This window comes from Lagopus muta, chromosome 2 (genome assembly GCF_023343835.1).
Source record: "Lagopus muta isolate bLagMut1 chromosome 2, bLagMut1 primary, whole genome shotgun sequence".
Taxonomy (NCBI): domain Eukaryota; kingdom Metazoa; phylum Chordata; class Aves; order Galliformes; family Phasianidae; genus Lagopus; species Lagopus muta.
The window spans coordinates 58,990,464-59,015,860 of record NC_064434.1 but is presented as its reverse complement, the minus strand read 5'-3'; the positions used below and the strand labels follow the sequence as shown (position 1 = coordinate 59,015,860).

General features: G+C 41.7%; 1 protein-coding gene and 1 long non-coding RNA gene across 8 annotated transcripts in view; one reads left to right on the top strand and one right to left on the bottom strand.

Moving 5' to 3' along the window:
* ZDHHC14 (zinc finger DHHC-type palmitoyltransferase 14) overlaps nucleotides 1–25,397 on the top strand; it is a 515,017-nt gene that overhangs the window by 384,558 nt on the left and 105,062 nt on the right. For 6 of the 7 annotated variants that reach the window (XR_007374980.1, XR_007374981.1, XM_048935635.1 and 3 more), the window contains exon 1: nucleotides 19,534–20,539. The exons of the other annotated variant lie outside the window; for it this stretch is intronic. Coding sequence is in view for 4 of the 6 variants with exons in the window: in XM_048935635.1 (XP_048791592.1) it covers nucleotides 20,289–20,539 (251 nt within the window). In the remaining 2 variants the exon portion in view is untranslated. Of the gene's footprint in view, nucleotides 1–19,533; nucleotides 20,540–25,397 lie in introns of those variants that run through there. 7 annotated transcript variants of the gene reach the window in all.
* On the bottom strand, nucleotides 718–18,715 carry LOC125688967 (uncharacterized). Its single transcript, XR_007374984.1, has 4 exons — nucleotides 18,636–18,715; nucleotides 18,392–18,558; nucleotides 10,962–11,279; nucleotides 718–8,861 (listed from the first exon to the last, which is right to left on the bottom strand). It is a non-coding gene; the product is annotated as an uncharacterized LOC125688967 (long non-coding RNA).

Sequence of the window (25,397 nt, the reverse complement as noted above, 5' to 3'; positions counted from 1 at the left end):
GTCTGATTGCAGGGGATTGGGTTGCTAGGCAAAAATTCAGTATTTTGGGAAACTTCCTGGTCGTGGTACTTCTGCAAACCAATCGGAAGCCTCTAATGCATGTGCATTACACACATCTCACACAGCAAAGCAGCAGTGGTTGTGGAATACAGTTGTTACTGTCATACAGCTGACTCATCAGCCCCAGCTCCGCTTTTCAGAGCACCTCACTAACTACCAGTCTTCCTCCATTGGGAGAAAGCACCCCAGGTTCCCATATGTGAAAGGGACCTGGGTGAACTGATGGGCAGTTGACTGAATATGAGCCAGCAGTGTGCCCAGGTTGCCAAGAAGGCCAACGGCATCCTGGCTTGTATCAGGAATGCTGTGGTGAGCAGGACTAGGGAAGTAATCCTGCCCCTGTACTTGGTACTGGTGAGACCTCACATTGAGTACTGTGTTCAGTTTTGGGCACTTCAGTACAGAAAGGACACTGAGGTGCTGGAGCAGGTCCAAAGGAGGGTGACAAGGCTTGTGAAGGGCTTGGAGAATTTGCCCTAGGAGGGGAGACTGAAGGAACTGGGGCTGTTTAGTCTGGGAAAAGGAGGCTGAGGGGAGACCTTATTCTTCTCTTCCAATATCTAAAAGGTGCTTACAGCGAGAGTGGGGTTGGTCTCTTCTCAGTGGTGACGGGTGACAGGATGAGGGGAAATGGCCTCAAGTTGCATTGGGGTAAGTTTAGGTTGGATATCAGAAACACTTCTTTACAGAAAGGGTTGTTAAGCACTGGAATAGGCTCCCTAGGGAGCTGGTTGGGTCACCATCCCTGGACGTGTTTAAAATCCATTTGGATGTGGTGCTCAGGGACATGATTTAGCGGAGTGTTGTTAGAGTTAGGGTAGTATGCTTAAGTTGTGGTTGGACTTGGTGATTTTTAAGGTCTTTTCCAATCTGAGCAATTCTATCGCTCTGTGATTCTGTGTGTTTTGGAGTAGCATTAGGACTGTAGTTCTTTCTGATTCCAGCGCAAATAATAAAACCTCTTGGAAAAAGTGGTCTTGGAATTTTAAACAGCACGGTGACAACACTAAGGGGAGATATACCAGTTTTTGTTTTATCTGAAGGCTGCAGCAAATAGGATATAAATATGGGGCCCCGGGCAGCCTGATCTAGTGGGTAGCAATACTGCCCACAGCAGGAGGGTTGGAGCTCAGTGGTCTTTAAGGTGGCTTCCAGCCTATTAATCTGTTCTGTGATTCTAAATACTATGTATTAATATTTAGATGTTGTTAGTAAGCATAAAGCTGAAACAATGGCATGCATACATTTTGACTATAAATTGGGCCAAGACCACCACTGTTTCTGCAAGAGGAATCATTGAACTGTGAGAGATAATAACTTGCTTTTTATCTTTGATGATAAAATCCTAGATTTTCTTCTTCTTAGGATAGTTTTTTGAGTTCACATCAATCAATAAGTCACTTTCTTTCAAATCTCCAGGACTAGGAAGAAGGAGATGAGAAAAAGGAATAATAACGTTATTTAATCTTGATTTGAACAGTGCCAAGAATCTACATTTAAGATAGTCAGATAAGATCTGTCTCTATTAATCATTCACAAAGACTTAAAGTAGGGCATAAAACCTATGAAATCCACTGTGTCTTTCTGAGGAACTTAAAATTCTCAGTGTTATAAAACAAATTGTTGTGCTTTAAAAAAGAGAGAGATGTTCAGCAAAATTATGTCCATTGAAATTGTTATATAACTTAATGTAATTCTTTCAAGTACAATTTACACAAGAGCTTTGCATTATCTCTTCTTCTTCCTTCTCTGTCACTGTTACAGTACACAAGCAAACAGAGCAATCTACATATAGCTACCAGCTATGTTTTCTAAAATTCAGTTATCTCTTCCTGAAATTAGACACATTTTTGTTCGAAAGACCAATTTTAATGATTCTGGTATCAAATATTCAAAGGTTCTTAAAATGAGGCCATGAAAATATACATGCAAGTAAGTAAACATGCATTGCTTGTACTAATTTAATTTGACTACAGATAAAAGTTTGGACAGAATTATTAAATTGTGAGTGCTGAGTTCAGGCACTATTTACTTTGTGTTGAGGTTTGCAATGGCCAGGATGCAGAATTTCACAGCAAAGCAATTGTAGCTGGTAGACTTCCTTCAGTGGGCCTCTTTTATTGTTTAAAAGAAAATAAATTTAAGAAAAATACAAAAGAAACAAGTTTGCATAAACACATTCCCTAAGCTTGTTTGTTTGTTTGTTTTAATAATCCTCATGAATACGTGGCATTCCTTCCCATAAGCAGCTCAAGAAATACAATCACCATGTGCAGACTTCTTAATATAATGCTGATCTGTGTTTCTCCTGCTCCTGTCGTCTTATGAGCAGACAACTAACTGCAGGACTGCAGAGAATGCTGGCAATTCACAGTCAAGGCTGGTTTCACTTCAGGACTAAGATTGAAATCAGGTCTTCAGTAGAGAAAGGGTTAGTTTGTAAGTGCACTGTGGCATAATAAATATGTTTACTGAGTTATTGAGGTGTCTAATAGAATGTATCCAGAGCAGTCTTCAGTGCCACTGCAGAGACAGTTGGCAGATAAAGCACAGCATCGGTTCTGGAGATAGAAAATCCAATTCAAAACATGCAGGAGGTTGATTTGAATACTTGTTAAAATGACATATTCAGTTAACAGAATTTGATTATGTAAAAGAATTTGGGAGAGCCAAATGCTGGTTTTGGAAGGAGAGAAGATAAAGCATTTGAGCTGTTCTTCCGCTCTTGGGAGAACTGGGTTTTACTCTTTGATTGAGTTGGATCATCTCCTGTACTTCTGAAGGCTTTGATATTTGAAAGTACGGGGCACCTTACACCCTCTGTGTACATGAGGAAGCTGTGTAAGTATTTCAGAACAAATTTCTGGTCTGCTGGACAAGAAATTGAAGCATTCTGAGTCTATGATTTTGTTTCTAACAGTACTGTCTGTCTTTATGATAAGAAACTGCTTACTGTTGTGCCTCTCTTAAGAATCAGGTGTATGAAATTCCCACACTGGGAGTAAATTCTCAGATCTTTTCTAGAAAAAGTCTGGTCACTGAATAATGATTTATAGCATTTAGCCACAAATACTGACAAGATCAGTGATCATCTATCAGACACAAGAACAATTATAGTAAGAGCTTTGCATCTGAAAAAGAGAAGACATTTTAAAAATATTGATTGAGCTATCTTCAAAGATTTATGTGAGGGGTATTTTTCCATTTAGAGAAGAGGAAATGAAGAAATCAATCAGTTTGTGCAGTTCTGCTTTAGTATTTTTTGGCGTAGGCACAGGCTTGGAGGATGGATCTCTGGATGCCCAGTCATCTCCTTCAGCACAGGCCCACCTTTCTGTTTTAACAGTAACTTCTTTTTTTTTTATTTCACTTTTCCATTTGTTTATTCAGTAGGTAATGCTTGACCTAGGACAAGACTAGCTGTGTGTGAATGTTACACTGACACCAGAGCTCTGTATGGCCAGAGCCTGGCCACAGTTCAGTAGATGGCAGAAGTTCCAATGGCAGCGTGACCGGAGTTCCAGTTGTAAATCCCAAATTAGCACTCATACATGATGACATTAGGGCTAGTCAGAGGCGAGTTTCAGAGATGTTATTGTGCATCAAGGCTGCCCGGTGCCCTGCACTATATTCATGTGACTCTGCAGAGATGGGGATGCTTGGGGAGCTCCTGAGGAAAACTGACTGATGTTTGTGGGGAAGCTGCAGGAGATGGCATGTTTCTGTGGGATGCTTCTCAGAATGTTGGAGGGGTTTCCTGCACATATGTGTATCTACTTATTTTATAATCTTAGCTCATACTAAATTTCATGTTTTATTACCTTCTCAGTGGTTGAAGTATTCTCTCTGTGTAAGTGAAATATATTTGCATCTCTTTGTCTGTGCCCACATTCCTTCCTTAACTAGAGAGGCAAATGCTAGATCTCTTCCCAATGCCTGTGATATTACCACTGCTTTAGAATCTTAGTAAATACGTTTATGAAGTTGATTTGTTTTGTTTTGTTTTTTACTGGATATTGTGTCCGTAAGGATTTCAGTATGTATTTCATTGTAGAATAGTACTCTATCACCTTTTAGTAGTTATTTTGCTGTACTACAAACACCTTTATCATGATCCAGAGAAAATTTATTTCTGACAAAATTCAAAAAACTTAACAGCAAAGAAAAAAAAAAATGGTTGTACCAGGGTGCCTTTAAATTATGGCCTGGGACTTCAGAGTCAGCCAGTCTGCCTGGACGTCTGACCTGAGATAGCAGAGGTGGTCTTGAACCACCAGTTAGGTTATGACCTATTACCAACCTGTTCTTCATGTCTCAGATGGGCAGAATTGGAAACTTCCAAATTTACAGTTGGCAAGACGGAGGCCTCTTGGTGGCAGCTCAGTACATGGATTTGTCTACCCCATGTGTCTCCTGCTGTGGGCTTCACGAGATACTTCGTAGCCTGTAGCTCAAACATCTCCCCAAAACTGTCCTCCCAGAGTACAGCTGGGCTCAGATCAGGTTGCACACAGAGGCTGTGCCATCTCATTTCTGCGTTTTGCAGAGCTGTCTGTTTAAAGCTGTTCAGACCTAGCTGAACTCATGGCTGACTCTGTTTGAAGAGGAGGTTGGTCTGGGGACCTCCTGAATTTTTCCTCAGCCTGACTGATGTGGTATGGGTGGGCAGATTCCCCCACAAATCCAGTGTGAATTAATCAGAAGGTCTGGGTAAGCGTGAAGTCAAACATGGTTTGCTTTTGATTGACTCAGATCGAACTCGCCAAGTTATGATGGCTCTCAGAGGCGGAGAGAAACATTACTAGCATCTTCAGCATCATTTTTAGAAGCTGCCTGAATGGACCAGGAGGAGAGCTGCGGTGCCCAGCCCTTGCCACTTGGTGTCCTCATGAGGCCAACTACACTGGTCTGGGGAGCTTTAGCAATGGCATATGTTGCAAAACACTGGGAAAAGAAATGGGACTAGTATTTTATTTATCGTTGGGAGTTGGCCAATATAAAATCGGTTCAAATATAATACGTCACCTACTTGAGAAATCCAGCCACGGAATTAATTGGCATGAATATGAAGTGTATACTTATCTTTATCAGCTCCAGAGACGATTGTATCCAAAGGCCCTTCTTGCGGTCATTCACAGAGCTTAATTGCTATGGTTAATGTTACAATTAAAAAAGACCTGGAAGGAGAGCTGAATATTATCATCACGATAAATGATAATTATCACTTTGTGCAGATGGATGATAAACATTTCTAATTAAATTACTCTAGTAACATAAATTAATTGTATGATCTGGATAAAGTACTTCTGATTTCACATTTAGGATGTTTCTAAGGGCAACGAGTTTGTGCCAGAATTTCAGTCTGCAGGTCAATCTGTCTTTTAAAAATATCCAACCATTCAATTAACATAGCTGCTTACTGCAGTTTTTTGCAGTGAAGAAGTTCTGCAATAAATGAATAGTTCAAACATGGTACATGGGAGAATAAAATAAACTATGCACCTGACATAATATCTTAGTTCTTTTTGCTGGGTAATTCATCAGCTATCGTGTTTTACTCCTATATTATTTTCTTCTCTGAGGATTTTTGCAAGACACAAACCATTAAGCTAATACTCTACAAACAGGAAAGCTCATTAAGAGCTCTATGTAAGGGGGTGAGTGAGATGGGTGATGTAGGTGCCAGTCATTAAGGTTTGAGAGAGAAGGAACTGTGAAATTTGTTAGGAATAATTACATGCAGTCTGTCTGTGCTATGTAAAGATCCAGTTGATTTTGTATACCTCACATTCCTTTCTAATCAGTGAGAGGTGCAGTGAGTAATGCAAACTGCACTTCAGGCAGTGAATTACAGTCGATGACTCTCAGATGACCAGTAGCTTCATGGCTTATTATATACATGTTGACAGCAGCAGTCCTTTCTACCAGGCCCTGTTAGACATTCACTTAGAGTTTCAAAAGCAACAGACCTTGACTGCAACAGGCAATTTTTGAAGGTTGTAAGCGGGAGACAGATGGCCACTTTCTGTCAAGAGATAATGGGAATTTTGTGCCAAAACTCTCTCTGTGCCTATGGAAGAACTAACCCTGAGATTTTCTGCATGCATGCCTTCGTGTGTAGGCACTACATTAGTGCTTACTGTATATATCAAAATTTGGCACTGCCATCTCTCTCTAAACATCACATTAATCCATCTGTCTGTCACCATAGTAACAAGGCTCCCTATTGATGACCAAAGAAGAGCTGAACCATTATACCTAAATGTGCCTGGTTAAAAAAAAAAAAAAAAGAGTAAACCCACTTTGTGTGAACTACAGAGACACCATGGGCAATGTGTGGTAGAAAATGGGCAACTTACTATTTCCTACGTAGTATTTTTATTCGTGCATGAACATCTGAAATAAACTACTGCAAAAACAATCCTCAAATCTGATCTTTGCTTGCTCGCATCTTCTTATTCCATTTTTTTAAGAACTCAATTTTTAAAATGTGTATTTTCTTCAGGAGAAGTTACATGTTCTGTGGAACATATTTGTCCCCAGGGGTGGAAAGATGAAATGAATAACTTAAAGATTCTAAGTACAAAGCATACCAGGGATGTTTCTCAGTATTTCGCTGCACATATTCTCTTCCTCTCTCACTTCCACACTTGTAACATTGCCAAAGTGGAATGCACGTATTCATTAAAGGATCAATGTCTAACTGAGCGCTGTTAGTTGGACCTGGGATTTTTTGAGAACCACAATGTCGTGGAAACTCTGACATGAATTACTGAACTTCATAAATCATTCTTAGACAATGAATTTCCATTTTTTTTTTTATTACAGTGGCGCCATGCATGCTATTAATGGTAGACTCAAGTCTATAATTCTATTAGACTATAAAGAGGTCTTTGGTTTTAGACCAGAAATAAAGCTTAAAACTAACCATTGGCTTCTCTTCTCCTTCTGCGTTCACTGGGCAGTGCTTTTTATTCTCCAGAATATATTTTTGTCCTGCTGCAGCTTTTCTTTTCTAAGCCGCTCTGCTTTGGTCACAAAGTTAACACTAATAAGAGCTACAAAGTAGATAAAATGAGGGAGTGGAGGAAGAAACAGGGATATTTAATTTTAGAAGTGCTTTGCCGTGTTCACAGAGCTGAAAGTACAATTAATTTTTTTACAGCTCTTTGCTATCTGGTTTATGCTATGGCCCTGATCTTCCAACAGGCTGCAAATATGTGGTGGAAATGTGCTGCGTGCACATGCACACATACTGGATGTATGCATATCAGGCAGATTTTATGATATCTGGTGTCATCTGGGCAGACAGAGGCATTTTGCTCTGCCAGAGGGTATCTGAACCCCTGGAAGGTCAGCTGGATTTATTTGGCAAAACAGAGACACAGATGTTACCAACCTGCCAAGGGTTTCTGATTCACAGCTGACATTTAAAATGATTTCAGCTGAGTAAAAAGGAGAAAACAAATATATAAACCTCTTAAGGTGAAGAAAGGTGACCCCTTGAACTGACAGAAAGGAATATTGCAAAAAAAGAAGATTCATTTTGGAGTTTATAATATCAGGGCTGTGGCATTCATTGCTCTGGGTGACAGAGATGTGACAAAAATGATCAAATGCCTTAAATGGGGCACTTGATATATATCCCCTCAACTGTGGGTATTAAAGCAGCACCTGGCCATGCAGATGATGACCACCTGTGATGCACACTATAACCTCATTTGCCTTTGTTCCTGATGGTACTCCACCTCCATCACCATCACCAAGTGCAGCAGGCCTTCCAAGACAGCAAAGAGCAGCAGCCACAAAAAAAGGATTTCTCAGAGCTCCTGTACTTAGCATAGCTTTCTAAAATTTGAAGAAGTTCGTTATCAATACAATGCACTCTGTTTTCCCACATGGTAAAACAGCAGTATAATACTTTTCTCTCACAAAATGAATTTGAGTTTAGTTTACAGAGAATTTTACAGTGCAATCAAACGCATTTCCTAAGGATGGGAAGAGCTTTGATTTTTAATTACAAATTATATATTTTAGTAACCTTTTAACTAAAACATAAAATTCAAAACATAAAAGGCTAACCTGCTAAAAAAATATTCTCTAATTAATATTGAAAATAGCATTTTTTAAAAAGCATTAATTTTTTTAATGATTTGTAGAAATTAAAATTTCTCTTTTTCTTTTCTAAGCTAAATTCTGCACGGTCTGGGTTTTCTCTCCAATTAATTCCTTTCCCTCTTGAAAACTTATGAATTCTAAAAACGTCCTTCAAAAAATAAAAAAGTGTGATTGCAATAAAAACTTGGTTCAAGTCTGGACCTAGCACAAGAGTTATGTCCTTGCCAGCTGTATTTCTGTCTTCAAGGTTTGCAGTAACTATGCCCTCTCAGTAGATATGAGAGAAATCCCAGTGTCTATAGAGGACATGCTTCTACCCTGCCCATATGTCTGTCTGGCTGCTATTCATATAGGATAGAGCACGTTCAACCCCATTTCAATTCTCAGCCACTCAGCAGAAACAAAGCATTTCATGATCAAAGATTTTATCAGTGACACAGTGCCGCTCTTTTTATACTTGGTTTTTGGCCAGCTGGCATTCTTGATGTAGCATTCCTATGTTCTCAGCTGTCACATGTTGATGCCCTTCCCAAAAATTTAATTTCATCCACATGCTATATGAATTATACTCCAAAAACACATGGAAGCATCTCTGGCTCATTTCAGGTAAATGTTCAGCATGAGAGTTTGTGATCTCTTCCAGGCATGTGCTAGACTTCAGGACCCACACCATCTCTTCCCACCTGAAAGAGAAGCCTCTGCTTTAACAGTGTCTACCAGGGCTGCAAGCAACATGTTCTAGGTAGGTACCAGGTGAGGCCTTGGAGGATTCTCTGTGTTTCCTCCCCTGATCTCAGTTCCAGGTCTGGTGTCCTTGAGTGAGATGGTAATGTTCTGCCTCCTTCTGGAGGGGATATGGACAGGCAACCAAGCACTGAGATACAGTCCGCCTGCTTGAGAGAGCATGGGTTTTGTTTGTGTATGAGCCGTTGGCACTGCCCTGTGCAAAGAGCACTCCTGAACCAGCCACCTGCTCAGAGAGAGGAGTGGAGTTCAGTTCTTAAGGAGATGGAGTACAATTGCAGTAGATTGGTAAAAAGGAGCAAAACTAGTGCTCTTCTTGACTTTGGAAGGAGGTGGGAAAATGAAGTGGGAGGGCTGAGGATGGAGATGGTCCTTTTGTGTAAAGAGGAACAGAAAAGTCTTGCTTTTGTCTTCTGAGATGTGAAGGAAGGAAATCAGAGGAAATCAGTGCTTTTTTTGGCTATGCATAGAGAAAAATTCTGTTCTATGAGCGCTGGTGTGAATGGACATTAATTAAAGCAGCATCTTTCTGACCCTACAAACCCAAGTGCTGCCTGTGAGGACGTGCCCTTACTGACACCCACTTGCCTGCTGTCCTAGTGCTCTGGATTGCTTGGAGCAGCAGTGCTGAGAGGGATACAGACACACTGAAAACCATAATCTTGTAGGAATAATCCACACTTAAGGGCTCACCACCTCCTTAATACAGAGAGAGGTGCATCAGGTCATAGGATTTTTGCAGAACATAGGAATTAGCATCCTCTGTATCTTAGCAGGCTTCACGGGCAGCAAGCTGAGAGCGTGGTCCCTTGCAGCACTGCACATGTGAAGCTTGGCTGGGCAGGGGCACTTCATTTGAGATAAAAAGCTCCAGAGTCTAAAATAAACATAGGCTCCCTAGCCTTGCAGAAGCCCAGGTTCTGCAAAGGGAGAGAGAGTGCCAGCTACCCACTTTGGATGAGTGAAGAGCTGAAAATTACAGTGATAGCTTCTCTCTAAGTGTAATTATAAGAACTGTATAGAGATAGCCTTTGGGAACATGAATCTCATATTTTGCTTCCTGCAATGGGGAAATCCACACAGGGAAAAGAGCTGACAGTATTTTCACTGTTGCTGGAGAAGATTATAGGGGTATACAGGCTTTGGAGAATGGCTTTGAAGATCTTGACTGCAAACAGCCCCACCTCAGATTTGTCAAAGCTGAACTGCACCAGCTGCCTCCTGAATATGCATGGGAGCCCAGATTGCCAGCACTGAACGGCAGGTGCTAACTCATACAGACAGGCATCTTGCTTGTGGTTTCCTGTAGCCAAGAATTCCTGATTATCTGCTGCTCATCTCAGATGCAGAGCAGAGTGTGGTGCCACAGGGAAAGTTGGTCTCCACGATGCAAAACCTCTTAAGTCATAAAGTATTGGTTGTTGTCTTTGAAATAATAAATAAATATACAGATAAATTCAACTTCATGCAAATCTAGACGTTTCGGCAACATGTTGAGGGATGACATCTAGAGATGGCTTAACCTGGCCCTTGCAGCCTGGAAGAGGCCTGGTGGGCCTGTTACAATTTCCTGAGCTGTTGCACGAGCAGCAGTTGCAGTGGCTCTTACAGCAAGCAAAACAACAGCAGGTAGGAACTGTTCACAGAGTATGCTGTGCAAAGGTTACCAGTGTGTGTTAGTCTTATTCTGAGCATCGTGTTGTGGTTAGGTATTGTGGTTAGAGGCAGACAATCGATGAGCGTTTTGCACAGTGCCTAATAAGGCTGTGGTATGCAGACAAAAAATGTAGGTGACTTTTGCACTGAAATATGCTTTCCTCCATGTGAAAAAGGATAAAGATGAAGCTGGTCTGCTCAGGGAAGCCCTAGCTTTGATCTGTGTGCTGAAATAGCCTGCACCAGTTGGCCTGCATGAGAATCACCAAAAAAATAAAAAGAGGCCAAAGTAGGTTCTCATAAATCCCATCTCATAAATCTTCGTGCTACTGGCAATTTTCCTCTTGTTAGCATTCCTCTGTGGAGAAATTGGTTGCGCTTACCTTGAAAGTGGAGAAATGCAGGCTTTTACAGATGATTTCCCTTGACAGGATGCTATTTTGAGTAAGGTAATCCTAAAAATCCACCTGCAGTTTATGTCATGAACAGCAGGTACTTAATTTTTCCCCTCCATATGTCACCATCCTCAGCTCTGAGCATCCATTTGAAGCTTCAGCCATCGATTTTATTGAGTATCCATCATCTTGCAGGGACCTAGGGTTGATGCTGTTTGCTTGAAGGTCTCAGGCTTCTCACTATATTTATTTGGATGCTTCCTTCTTCTATGCATACACAGTTTATAAATTTCTTCATGTAAATACCTATCAAATTATCACAAAATTATATTAAAGTTAAGAGCAGATCTTATTTACTAGTAACTGAAGTTCTTCAAGCTCAGATATTCACACAAGCATTCCTCTTCCATTGTTTTCCTGTCTAGTATTGCTGGTTCTGTGGCTGAAGGGGCACACAGAGTGTCCCACTTCATGCTCATGGAGCAGGATAGAAGGCAGGTCTGCATGTACTCTGCTATGGGTTACAGAATCACAGAATAGTTTGGGTTGAAAGGGACCTTAAATATCATCTAGTTAGAGATTGGTTACCGGTAAGCACTTCAATTGCCTTTCTATCGAGCCTGAGTTTAAAATTTTACCCCAAGCTTTTTTTTTTTCTTTTTTTTTTGCTGAAGCTAAGATGTATATTTTTTCCTGTTATATTCCTGTTAGTATTCTATACCTACAGTCCTGCAAATAAAACAGACAAATTCATAAAGCTCCAATGACTAATCTTTGCATATTATTTATGGCATGAATAATTTCCTGCAGAATTCTGAATGAATTTCTTGGATTTTCTGGTTACAGCTTTATTGGTTTAATATGTGATTATGCTACAGGCTGCGATTTGCTCATCAGAAGTCATTTATATGAATGCTATTAGATTAGTATATGGTAATTCTACAAAAATTCAGATTTATGAACTCATTCTTCTATTTTGGTGTTGAAAGCATATGTTCTAAAGCCTTTGCAAGTCACTCTGAGAATCTTGGTCAAAACCTTGTATTAACCATGCAAATAATCACAGATTTACCTTTCCTACCATTCCTTATTATTATTATTATTTTTATCATTTATTTATTTATTTTTATTCTTACTGGAAAAAATAGAAATATGTCTTATGAAGCCCACTTGGGTATATTTGAAGAATGCCAACTTCTGAGAACATTTACAAGTGAGCCACCACATTAATTGTGGTATGGAAAAAAACTTTATGAATTTAAAAGGTCACCTGTGCGACCTACTGTAGGGAACCTGCTTTGGCAGGGGGGTTGGACTCGATGATCTCTGGAGGTCCCTTCCAACCCCTACAATTCTGTGATTCTGTGAAAAGCACATTTCCATCTGAAGATGTTGCACCCACAACCAGAACAAGTAATTGTTTGTACTCTGATGCCATAAATGTGTGCCAAGCTTTTGAGAAGAGCAAAGCTCATCCACCTAAGTATTCACAGAAATATGGGTACAATTACTACAGTAAGCAAATGAACATAGAGGGAAAAATATGTCTGTTTTATGTCTCTGACCACACTTGTATATCATCAGTGACACACTTCTGTTCTCTACCGCAGTGTTGTCAGCCATATGATTTGTGAGTCATATCTAGTCCTTTGTTTACAGGACTCACTGAATATTCAGATTCTAGAGTATACATTATCAAGTAAATGAAATAAGTTTCCTATCTTTTTTGCAGGCAAGAGGGAAGGAACCTACGCCTTCCAAATTGGACATTAATTCTGTCCTTGATGAGCTGCAAACCTGAGTCTGTCAGGACTTATTGTCTGGAAACAATAGCTCAAAGGTGTAACACGACCTGCTCTTCCTTACTGGTTTTGCTCACTGTTTTATGGCCCAAAAAGAAGTGAGTATGAAAACAGAGACTTTGCTATTTTCTGGAGGAAAGTATATGCAGCAGGAGAGGAGGACGTGGGAGGGACAAAAAAACAAGCTGTAGGCAGGAAAAGGAGTATGGGAAAGAAAAAAAGGGAGCAAGAGAGAGGCAATGATATAATGTTAAATCTTCCCAGTTAATGATGTCGAATAGTGACAATGAAGCATTAAAGAGATTTTCAAAAGCAGTTAGCTCTGTTTTCAGATGGCCTAGTTAAGTGTGCAATGATGCAGATAGCCTCCCACCGGGATTTTCAGAAGTCTCTAATGGCCTAATTCCTACAGGAAAACTATTATGTACTTTATGTTTCTCCACATAAACACATTGTGGATGTGTTCCTCTGCCAGCAATGGCTGCTTGAAGTATGTAGTCCAAAACAGTGTAGCAGCCCACGACTGTAATTATAATGAAGTCTTCTCACAAAACGAGTGTCACGCTCCTGCGTGAGCTGGGTGACAGCCTTTTCTCGTGCTCTACTGCAGAAAATGAGCTCCTGCTTTTCCATAGTGCTGCAAGAGGCTGTTTGCTATGAAAGCAGAGAAGAGAAAGAAAGCCACAGTCAGGAAATATGCAGAGGTGAGGGGAAAAGGTTGTATATGAGATAAACTTGAGCATATTTCAGGCTAAAGGAGCTGGGCTTGTTCAGCCTGGAAAAGAGAAGGCTCTAGGGAGACCTCATTGTGGCCTGACAACACTTAAAGTGAGCTTATAATCAGAAAGGAGACAGACTTTTTACATGTTGTGATAGTGATAGGACAAGGAGAGGCAATTTTAAGCTGAAAAGCGGGAGATTTAGATTAGATGTGCAGGAGAATTGGAAGCTGATGATCTTTAAGGCCTCTTCCAGCCCAGGCTATTCTATGATTCATTGTTTGCAGTTATTCTTTCATCTACTAAGAGTCTGATCCCTTCCTCAGCTCACAGTAAGACAGCAAAAAAAAGATCCATAAAAGCTATATTATTTTAAGTGGGAGATATTATTTAAAGAACTCTAACTCAAGGCATTTTTAGTATTTTAATAAGTTAATTAAAATAATTGCCACTAACAGCATCCTTTTAATTACATGAGCATTTGCAGGTGTGTAATACATTGTTGGGGTTTCTTTTGTTTGTTTTGTTTCCTATAAGGACTTGCACAATGGTTTAAAGTGTCAGTGAGACTTCCCTTCCACTTCTAAAGAAAGGCTTTGGAAATTGCTTGGCTAAATAGGAAAGATGGTAGCAATTTCAAGTAGAATTAAATTCTTAAATGTTTCTTGAAAAATCAATGAAAGAGGGAAAAAAAAAAAAGCTTAATGCCAACACTGTGGGAAGAACTCGGTCACTATATATTGCTCTCCCCAGGAAGTCTTAATAAGAAAGCTTGAGCTTATTTAACAGTTCATCACTACCCAACAGGAGAACGTTTTGCTCCCAATTCCTTTTCTGCCTTCAAGCTGCTTGTTTGTCTCCTCTCACTTTCTGCCAGCTCTTGCACTTAGCTGATGCCTCTGTGAGCAGATGTGGTTGAGCCTGAAGTTCAGTGGCAGCTTATCCAAATCTAACTGCTGGCTGCAGGCATGCAGCCTGTCCCTTTGTTTTTCTCTCTCCTCTTTCACTTTCCTTTTGCTGGCCAACGCGTTCCTCCTGCCCCTCCCTTGTAATGCTTCGTCATGTCCTCTGCTGAATTGTTCTAGCATAATAACATTGCAGAAAATGAACTGGTGTGCACTGAATATTAAAATGGGAGGAGCTGTTGACTTCTTTGGGGATAGAAAGTCCTTACAGGGAGATGTTGATAAACTAGATGACTGGGCAATCACCAACCAGATGAAGTTTAAAAAGAGCAAGTGCCGGATTCTGCACCTGGGATGGAGCAGTCCTGGATACATATACTGACTGGGGGATGAGAGCCTGGAGCAGCCTCATGGAAAGGGATATTGGGGGTTCTGGCTGACAACAAGTTGAATGCGTAGTCAGAGGAGTGCCCTGGCAGCCAGAAGAAAGCAGATGTGCCATACAGATGGGTATGACCTGTGATCACATGCTTATTTCTCTGAAACACTAAGCTCATTTCCTGTATGTATTGTGGGGAAAAAAAAGAAGAAAAAAAAAAAAAAAGTGGCTTTGAAGAGGAAGTTCACTGTGTGAAAAGAACGGTTTGGTGAACTGGGATTAGGATAAAGCTCTATGAACCACTTTAACCAAGAACTGGTAATATATAGCCATATTACAGACCTTTGCTGTATAGAAATTTCTGTACAGGACCAGACAATAACCAGACAATGCTGCTCTGCATCAAGTGATGAAGAATGCAAAGCTCTTCAGGTGCAAGCAAAACAGCAAACAAACTGTAATCCACTGCACTGTTCAGACACTGTACGATACTACAGCAGGTTTTAAGACTGAGGAAAGTTGTTTCTTGGCTCCCATGAGGGAATGTTTTACGTGCTCCAAGACTGACAACATTGGAAATTTTTTTTTTTCCTCAATTAACTGTACTTTTTTGGCCCTTTCTTTTGGTTTGCTCGTGATCTACAAGAACTTTCCAGAATTAACAATTTTTTATTCTTTCCTTTGCTCAAATTAGAGCAAGCAGGAGTGTTAAGTAGGTTAAAATACCACAGTGACGATCTCCTACAATACTTGTGTATGGGGTTTTTTCCATTTTCTTTTTAATTGAAATTGTAAAATTTTGTGGCCATATCTCCTAAACTTTGGAAGTAGTCACTGAACATGGGAAACATACCCAATTCTGAAAACTTCTGGATTTCAACTGCACTCTCAAGTACAGTTATGGTCTGGAATAAATCAAAATATCCATAGATTCTGACTTTTACCCAAAGCAGTGAATTTATACGTTAAGAAGCCAAAGTTGTGTTTAGAGAGTGCTTCTGATATGCTTCCACTTTTTCTTTATTTTCTCCCTTTTTTACAGTTCATATGGATAATATTATCTAGTCTTTTAGGACTTACTGCGCTGACAATTTAAAGGTCAACAGTCTGAAGCTGGACAATTTTCTCTGAACAACAAATCTGTCATTTCAAAGGAGGTCATTGATGCTAGTGCTTAAGTAATACGTAATTTCAGTTCTCTTGGCAAAACCCACAGAAAAGTTATTTTATATTTTGCAAAATATGTACATTTCTAGAGACATGTAATGATTTAAACAACACTAAACAAAACTAAGCTGTTTAAAATAAATGAAATGACAATAAAATTAGAAAACTGAAATGTTTAACTTGTTGGAGGAGTAATGAGCAAAAGCAAAACCCTTCAAAGCTATTTTGAGCTATTGATTGTTAATTTTTCCAAAATCACTTGCGAAAGATTTGGAAAATGTGCCCAGAAAACATGACTGTGGCACTCCATTTTATTCCACCTCTGAGTGGAAAGGTGGATTGCTTTCCACCTCTGAGAATATTAGATCTTTCAGTTCAATACCTGTTACTTCTTCCTTTTTTTCATTAGAAGCAATTGATTTGGCAAAGTAGAGTGCATGCAGTACAGATATGTTCAAAATGATACAATTTTCTAGTTTATGTTTATTTAATCACTTAAGTAAATTGATAATGCTTATACCATAGTCAAGCTGATCCTGTAATCAAGTATGGTAACAGATGTTCTACATATGTGAGGTGACGTGTCGTCTCAGCAAATGAGCTTCCCTGTTGTTTTAAGACTTGCCCTTTTGATGCCTCCAGACAGAGTCAGAGATAGTAACTCTCAGGGGTAACAGCTCATTTGTTAGTACTCTCCTAACAAAAAAGATAATATTCGAAAAAAATATATGTAAATATGATGTAAATATTGCTGCAACATATTCTCCCATTGCATGAGATCAATCTGAGTCACAGGTAAGAAATCACACAAGTACACACCAGGACACATGATGATACAAAGTTTTATGAAGAGACAATTGATTCATCTTAGGTATTGTGTTTATGGTGTAATCTGTTTGGTGTTCCAAAGCAATTTCCATTAATATTGTGTGTGAATTCTAACAGGTGCTTTCAATACTATTGACAAGAGTCAAATAGTGTGAAATATTAAATGCATAAGGTATTTTTGTATGGCATTTTCAAAAGGTTCTAAAGGCAGCTTTAAGAAGGTGCTGATAACATTTGCAAAACAACACCAATAATATCTTGAATTCCAGTGCAGGACTGATAGTGATTAGGCACTAGAGCTGTGTGAAAAGTACCATGTGCAGTGCTGGGTGATCCCGATACAGTCAAAGTACGTTGGCTATCGAAAGTAAAAGTTTGACTTTCACTCTGAGTTTTTTAGTATTATTTGTTCGGGCACTATGATTTTTTAATTTTATTTCTTTCTGCTAACATGACTGACAATCACTTTACAATCACAATGTCTCGGAAAAAAAGAACCAGGATACCGTGGAGTAAAACAGCAGCTTGAATGAGGTGCTGGCATTGTTTAACAAATGCTTTGTTTCTGAAGAGTTTTTCTGAAATTAGCCTGTGTTCTACCAGTGAAGATAAGCTGACAATGACATTTTCCCATAAACTGTTCTGTTTTCTGAATGTCTAAAATATTTCATAATCTCAGGAGAGAACCTTTACACATCTTACAATCATTAATATTGTCAGAGTGCAGGCAGTGTGCTAATAAAAACCTGATAAAGATTAAAAACGCATGTTGGTGAACCACAACATTTGTCAGCAGCCTTCTGCTGCCACGTATTGATGCTGTATTCATGAAGATAGAACGAAAGAACGTTTCAAAGAATAAAACTGCTGTGACAACAAGTGCTGGGGGGGGGGGAGGAGAAGGGCGATATGGGAAGAATAATGCAGCAGCACCATTACATGTGAGGGAAAAATAAAAAGATTTGCATTTGCACAGGAGATGGTATCAGCAACTGGTTTTACATTTTGCTGCCTGCTGACTCCTGGCAGAGGGTGAGACCCTTCCATGCTTTCCCTGTGTGGCATTAGCATTTCCCAGGTAACAGCAATAGGACAAGAAGTAATGGCTTTTATTCATGCTGGGGAGGTTCAGGTTGGATATTAGGAAATATTTATTCTCAGAAAAAGTGATGAGGCATTGACACGGGCTGCCCAGGGACGTGGTGGACTTACCATCCATGGAGATGTTCAAGAGCTGTGTGGATGTGGCACTGAGGGACATGGTTAGTGGGCACGGTGGGAATGGGTTGGACTTGATGATCTTAGAGGTCTTTCCAACCTCCATGATTCACTGATTTCTAAAATAATTCTTTTATATCAACAAATAACCACTCAGCATGAGGGTACCAGGCCACTATTGAGATATCAAAGTAATTATCTCCTCCAAGGAAGAGGAAATATCCATTAGTGGTCAGTCTATTCCAGAGTTCCTTTGGTATCAGTCAGCGTTTATGGAGAAATAATTAGTTTGTTGTAGTACACAGAAGGGATGAATATGTCACTGTAAAACTAGAAATGAAGTTAAGAAGACAGAAAACATACCACCTACATATTAGAATTCAGCTGCATCCTCACGTACCTATTTCTCTGGTGCCTTCCGCCAGGACAGCATCCAACCACAAAAGACGCAAGCTGACTGCAATGTGTTGTCATTCATCTAGAAATCCGACCAGCACGGGAGCGGCAGGGCTGATTCCGACCACATCTCCCAAGCTGGTCCATTCTCCTTTTGCGAGTTGCAGAACTCTGTAAACGATACGGCCGTTAAATTTGCTTGCGCCGCGCACAGCGGGAGGATCCGAGGACAGCCCCCGCGCTCTCACCACAGATCGCCGACCGCTCCGCGGCTCTGCCAACACTCCCGCGGTCCGGTGGGCCGCCCTGCCCCCTGCCTCGGGGAGCGCTCGCACGGCATCCTGGGATTTGTAGTCCCTTCCCCGCCCTTAACTTGCACGGAGCAGCTCGGCGGAGGGGGGCGGCAAAACTACAACTCCCAGCGGCAGGAGGGGCGCGCCCTGAGCCCGCCCGGCGAAGGAGGGAGGTCCCGTTGGGTCGTGCCGCGTGGGCAGGGCTTCTCGCTGCCTATCGCTCCCCCGCAGAAGTCGTTTGCCTTCGGCCCGGGAGCTCGGGCCGGTAGGACGAGCCCGAGGCGGACGGGAGGCATCGCTTGGGGCTCGGCGGCGCGAGCCCGTGGCGCTCGCGTGGGCAGGGGGAGGCGAGGGCTGAACGGGCCGCCGGAAACGGGCCCGCAGCGCGGGCGCTCGGCGTCCCTGCGAGCGCTCGGAGCGGGAGCCGCCTGCCCCCTGGCCGGGGAGGGGCGGCCTGAGGGCGGCGGGGTGCGCGCCGTGCGGTCCCTGCTCGCCGCTTCCCGCTGGAGATGAGGAGGCGGCCGCTGCTGCCTCCGGGTCTGGCTGCGGGGGATAAGCCTGGGTAAAGGCTCCACCGATATCTTTTAACGGAGGCGGGGGTGAAGCGAGGTCCCGGCGTGCGGAGGGGCTCTGGGCAGAGCGAGGGCCGGGGGCCGGGAGGATGGTAAGGGGCCGGCGGGGTCCCGGCACAGCTCTCGCCCTTCGCCCCTCTGCCGCTCAGCCCCGCCGCCTCCCCGCGTGCGCGGGACCGAGGCGGCGGCGGGGACCTGTTGTGCCGGGGGAGGCGGGGGCTGCGGCGGCCGGCGCCGCCCGGGGCGCGGGGCGGGGACGCGGTTCCGCTCGGCGCCGCGGCGGAGAGGGGGGGATGAGGCGCTGCCGCCCGGCTGCCCGCCGGCCGTCCGCCCGGCCCCGGCCCTGAGCCAGCGGCCGCCGCTCCTCCCCGGCCGGAGGGGAGAGCCGGGAGGGAGCTGCAGCTGGAGCCGCGCCGCGCGCGCTGCTTGCTTTTTCTTTCTTTAATGATTTGTTACGCGTGTCTCTTGGGGGAGCGTTTTAGCAATGGTCATTTTTAGCAGTGAAATCTGCTGCGCGAAGGAGGATTATACCAAATCGCTATGAATGATAGACTCGATTGCTAAACCTTGCCTTGGCCAACCTCCTGACCCGCGGAGAGAGCTCTCGGGGTGTGCGTGGGAAGGAAGAAGCACCCTCCCCTTCGAAAATAAACTCGGAGAAGAAAAAGACTGATTTTTTTTTTTTTTTTTTTTTTTTAATTTTATTTTTGGACAGCTGAGCTGCTTTATAATTTTTTTTTTTTTCTTTTTGGTCTCGTTTTGTCAAAATTTGCTTTACAAAGGATTCCCCTACATGATGGTTTTGTAACTGGTGGAGGAAGGAAGGACCCCTTGGAAGCGTTTGTGATATGACATCTTTGGTAACTGAAGAATTAACCCGTGTGTGCATAGTGCCCCTATTGCTGCTGTGGTAGCAGAACTCATTTTTTTCAAGTGGGACTGGAGGAGAGCGCTGCCTCCGTCAGCAGGAGCTTTGCACAGATTTATATCGCGTGTACTTCTTGGTGGGGTTCTCCCCACACAGTACTCTCTCTTGATGACACCTGGAGGTGGCAGTGGGCCCATGAAAGACTGCGAATACAGCCAGATCAGCACACACAGCTCTTCGTCTCCCATGGAGTCTCCCCATAAGAAAAAGAAGACAGCTCCCAAGAGAAAATGGGAGGTTTTTCCTGGAAGGAACAAATTCTTCTGCAATGGGAGGATCATGATGGCTCGGCAGACCGGAGTCTTCTACCTGACTCTCGTGCTTATCCTGGTCACCAGCGGGCTGTTCTTTGCATTTGAGTAAGTGACATTAAAGTCTTCATATCTTCACACTTTGCCTGTTACTATTTATCTGCTGTCTGAAAGCAGTAAGAGGGTGTTTATCCAGATGTCATAGAGGGTGCTGGCTGACATTGGCTAACGTTGATTTATGTAACTGAAAATATCACCCGGTAAGATGTTGAGTGTTATGCGCTGCTGTTCTGCTCTGTGCAAAACTGAGGTTTGAGGCTGAGCGTGGTAGGGCTTTTGTGCTGCAAGTTTCCAGCTCCTGTTGCAGAAGGAGTGTACAACAGGTTTGGGACATTGAGACAAGAGATAGCTGCTTGTCCCTCACTTGTTCTTCTGAGAATCAAAGCTGACTGATGTAAAAATACCGGCCCATTGTCACAGAGCCAGGCACAAGAGAAGCAGTATCTTTTCGCTAGTTCATAAATGAGCCAGTTTTTATTTTTCCCTCTTGAAATCATTTAACAACGTGGGGACAAGATTTCCAGATTAGTAGGAAAGAGGCAGAGCTGTACAATTCTATACCTATATAGCTGTCTGCCAGTGATAGTGTTACTTTCAGTGTATGATGGTAACAGCGGGCTATGAGTTTGATCTTATTGAAACTTACATTTGCTTTAGATTTTTAGATTTATTTTGTAAGCAAACTTCTAGTGTCCTCTTAAGGCCTTTTTCTGTGAATCTTTAGGAATCTTTCCTGTCACTGTCGAGTGGACATGCAGCTATAGCAAATCCAAAATGCTGATTTTTTTTTTGTACTTATGTTGGGATGGCATAATTAAGGATGCACGATGATAAAGAATTAGGTACTTGATATAAGAAATGCCATTCATCTTTTTTTATTCTAAAGCTCAGAATGCAAAGGTTCTCCACCTGCTAAAATACTTTACTACAAGAATTACTGAATTCCTTTTGAAGCGCTACTCCTACTGCAACTTAAAACAACTGTAGCTTGTTTTGTGGTTTGTGGCTAATAGAGGTAGGCTTGAACAGCCTAGATTGCTATGTGGTGTCTTTTAAAGAAGATAGTGATGCTAGTGAACTCTAAATTGTTCTGGTTAAACAGACATCCTCTAAATGAACTAGTAACGTTTGAGAAGATAAAAATTCTCAGCATGTGACCAGGGGCTAAATATATATACATGAGCTTCACAGATGAATTGTCTTCTGTGGGCTCCGGATGACTTTAGAGGGATTTGTTCATTGTGAATCTTCTGTAGACATTGTGGAACTTCTTGAGTATCCTCTGAGTAGTTGGAATAACATGGTTGATGTTGTGTCTGCTTATTGCAAGTGTGCTTTCCTGTTTTTAAGGAGGTATCAAATGTACCTGCTGATGGAACTGCATCAGGAGTGGGTACTGCTCTCTCCTGTTTGGTGTGGTTGGGCCTCGTTTTGGAAACAAGGGCTGACACCTGCCTCTGTATGCAGTCTCATCATCATCAGTGAACCCTCTGAGGGGAAGTTCTGGACTTTGGCAAATACCAGAATGTAAATGTAGGATCAGAACTGTAATGCTTTATGTCATGGTTGTAAAACTTATTTGTTAAGCAACAAAATACATTTAAAAAAAACTGTAAGCTAAGAGTTGAATCTTTTAGAGATAAAGGTTCTCTGCAGTTGCATGACTCAGAACTGTTAATGCAGGAACAGCTGGTAGCTGATTTAATTACTGCTGCTGGTTATGCACTGTGCCAGAGTCAAACACCACCACTGTGTTTAGATTATGGCATTTTGGTATAAAATTGCTAGAAGTCTTGAAGCAAAGACAAATCTTTGGCTTCTTATAATTACGTAAAATTCTGTGCATGTATACTACTCTTTGGTCACTCTTGCATTACTTGCATTCTCATTTTAAGGAAAAGAGTAAAATGAAGAGAGTATGGCAATGATACTTAAAGACCAAGCCTACTTTATTATGACAAAAATTAAGTGGTACTTAGACTGAAATTATACCTGTCTTCTGAAGACTGAATCAAAAGCAACCACACCTACCACCACTCCAGCCTTAAGACTGAGAAGTGTTCAGCATGCTTGTGGTTTTTGAACTAAGACAGGTTGATAACCTCATAGAAGAAAAAGGGAACTTCTTGTTTAGGCAGTTATTGTTAGTGTTATTCTGAAGCAGTTTATAACTGTATCATTTGTTAGAGGTCTGAAGTTGCTGTTTAGTGATAGGTTGAGAACATCTTGAGTTAAATGTCACTTCTGTTACTTGACTGATTGATTGGATTAGGAAGCTGCTACAGAATGGGATGGAAATGTTTCACTCCTTTGTGTACATATGGACCCAAGTGATTTCTAAACAGATGTATGCCTTGTTTATCTGAACTGTTAGGTGAAGCTGTCACTGAAGAGAAAAATACGGTGTATGTTTTTGTGATTGATCTTCTTGCTAATGATGGAGAAATGGTTTTGCTCACTTAGATTGTAGAAACTGGAAAATGCATACTAACTTCCAAAGTCATTCCCCATTTGCAGATAGAACAGGGGGAGGAGGAAGGAGATGAATATGACAGCTTAGTTCTGAGAAAGTGTTGTGCTGACACAAACACTTGATCCCTTATCCTTTTGGTTTCATTTGTTCCCCTAACATCGTTTTCTCATACCTCTTGTTTTACTCTGACACCCATTCATCCTGAGCTGTCTCATGCTTTTGACTCATCGCCAGGATAGAAATGCGTTTCTCTGAATCAACAAATTGTAGCTCTCCAAAAGCAAACATACATAATACATTTTGACCTGTATAGCTTTTGACATGTAACCATGCCTTTGAAATCTTCACGTTTCTTCACATTTGTGCTTCTGTGCTTTTTCCTGCTTGCTTTTTTTCCAAGCTCCTGCTTTGTTGTTTTTATTCCTTTTTCTCAGTTGGTATTTCTCTCAAATATTCCAAGTATGTCACAACTTCTTCCTTTTATCATTTCACTCTTTCTCATTTTCAAAGAGGTAAGCCAGAATATGCTTTAAAAAACAAAACAAAACAAAAACAAAAAACCAACAAATAAATAGAAATCTTCCAACACAATAAGCTTTCCATCTGCAAAAAATATAATTGCTGCCCCTGGCCCCTTTCGAAATAAGAGAATGCAAATAAGCAGTTTCATCTGTGTAATCTGTCTATTAAATGTAACATGGTATACTGCAAGTACTTCTGGGACTCAACAGAGATGCTGTGCTTGAGGTACTCCTACAATTTACATGTTCCAAAATCCATAAGATTAAAAGACTAGGCATCACAATTTACTTGTCTTTAAATTTTGAGTATGTTATTTTATCTTGGAATTAAATTCCTGACTCTATCAGCATGGTGTGGTTTTTTTTTTTATCATTTTGGCTTTTTGTTGTACTTTCCCTTGCCTTGTGCCATTATACAGAGGCACATTTTTATAGGAAACTAATTGGTGCTCATGTGGAAGTATCTGCATGACCAGCTTGGAAAACAAATTCATTTCCCTAGAGCAAAGGCAGCATCAGTAACCAAAGGGCAGATACTACTGCTGTGCCAGGCCCATCCAACCACTGTATTTACACTCATGTAAAGTCCTTTATTGGTGCCATAAAAGCAGGTGAAATTAAGGCACTTCATATTTACTGCTTTTATTCAGGTAAGTATGCATACTTGCAGCAAGAGGGAAGAAACCATCATGCTTGGGGTCATTCAGGTTACTGATTTTTTTATTTTTGTTAGAATAAAGCAAAATGGAGGCTGAATGGTTTACTTAAGACAGTAGGGTGTATAAAACAGACATCTTATTGAATGGCAAATATCATATAGATGCAGAAACTTCAAGAATTTGGAGCTGCAGTAGATGGGCTTTGCTGCCGGGAGCCACCCTTGGCTGCCAGCACAGCTCCTTCATGGAGCAGGCATGGGAGGGAACATGCCTGTACCCAGGCTGCTTCATTTGAAGTTTCCAGTTGCAGGTGGATGTAAGTGAAGATGCTGTTCAGGCACAGTCAGGTTTTCTCCTGTCAGCTCGGTTGCGGGGTCAGTAGCTCCGGGAGGAGGTTGGAGCAGATGGCTGGGTGCCGGCAGGGTTGAGGCAGTGCCGCGCTCTTCTCTGTAAATGTGAGCCAGAGCCCCATCACTTCTGATATAATGTGACACTTGCACTGATCCAACCAACTAGAGATTTTCTGAGCTAGTTAAAACTTGATTTTTGTAAGCATTTGTGTAATTGCACTGTTTTCCCAAAGACAGATGCTGGAAAATTATTTAAACTGAGATTGAGCATGTGCATATGTGTGTACTAATCATTGCTTCCTATCTGCTCGTATGGTTGCTGGCAGCTCCTCCCAGGCCTCCCACTTTGAAAGCCAGCGCGACTGGAGGACATCCATGAGTCACGCTTTCTGATGTGCTCTAGATGGTTCAATATTGGATTTCTATAGCGTGCGTTATGGTAAAGCAGTGCCACTTGCTGCTGCTCTCTGTGATGAGCCTCAGTGTGTAAACACTGATGTTAGCAAGCTGAGTGCTTTCACCAGGGTATCGATGAGCATCTTATGACAGGATTTCTGCTCTTGTGAGGTGAATTCTTAGTATGAGGTTGTATCCAAGGATGTGGAATGTCCTTCATCTCATAACCCCCCTTTATTTCTCTTCCTCTGCTTCTAAGATGAGCAGGTTACTTGCATCTTACAATGACCACGTCCTTCAGCTGCGTGTTGCTGCGTGCTACTGGTTGTGACTTCAGCTGTTAAGGCAACTATAAGCCTGCAGAGCACTTCCTGATGAAGGTGTCAAGATGGCTTTTAAAGTAAAAACTGATGTAAACTAAAATGTCTGTGCAGCGGAAAACTCCATCCTTTCCTCTATGGAAGGCAGTGGGTGCTTGATAGTGCATACTGGCAAGTTTTCCCCTAG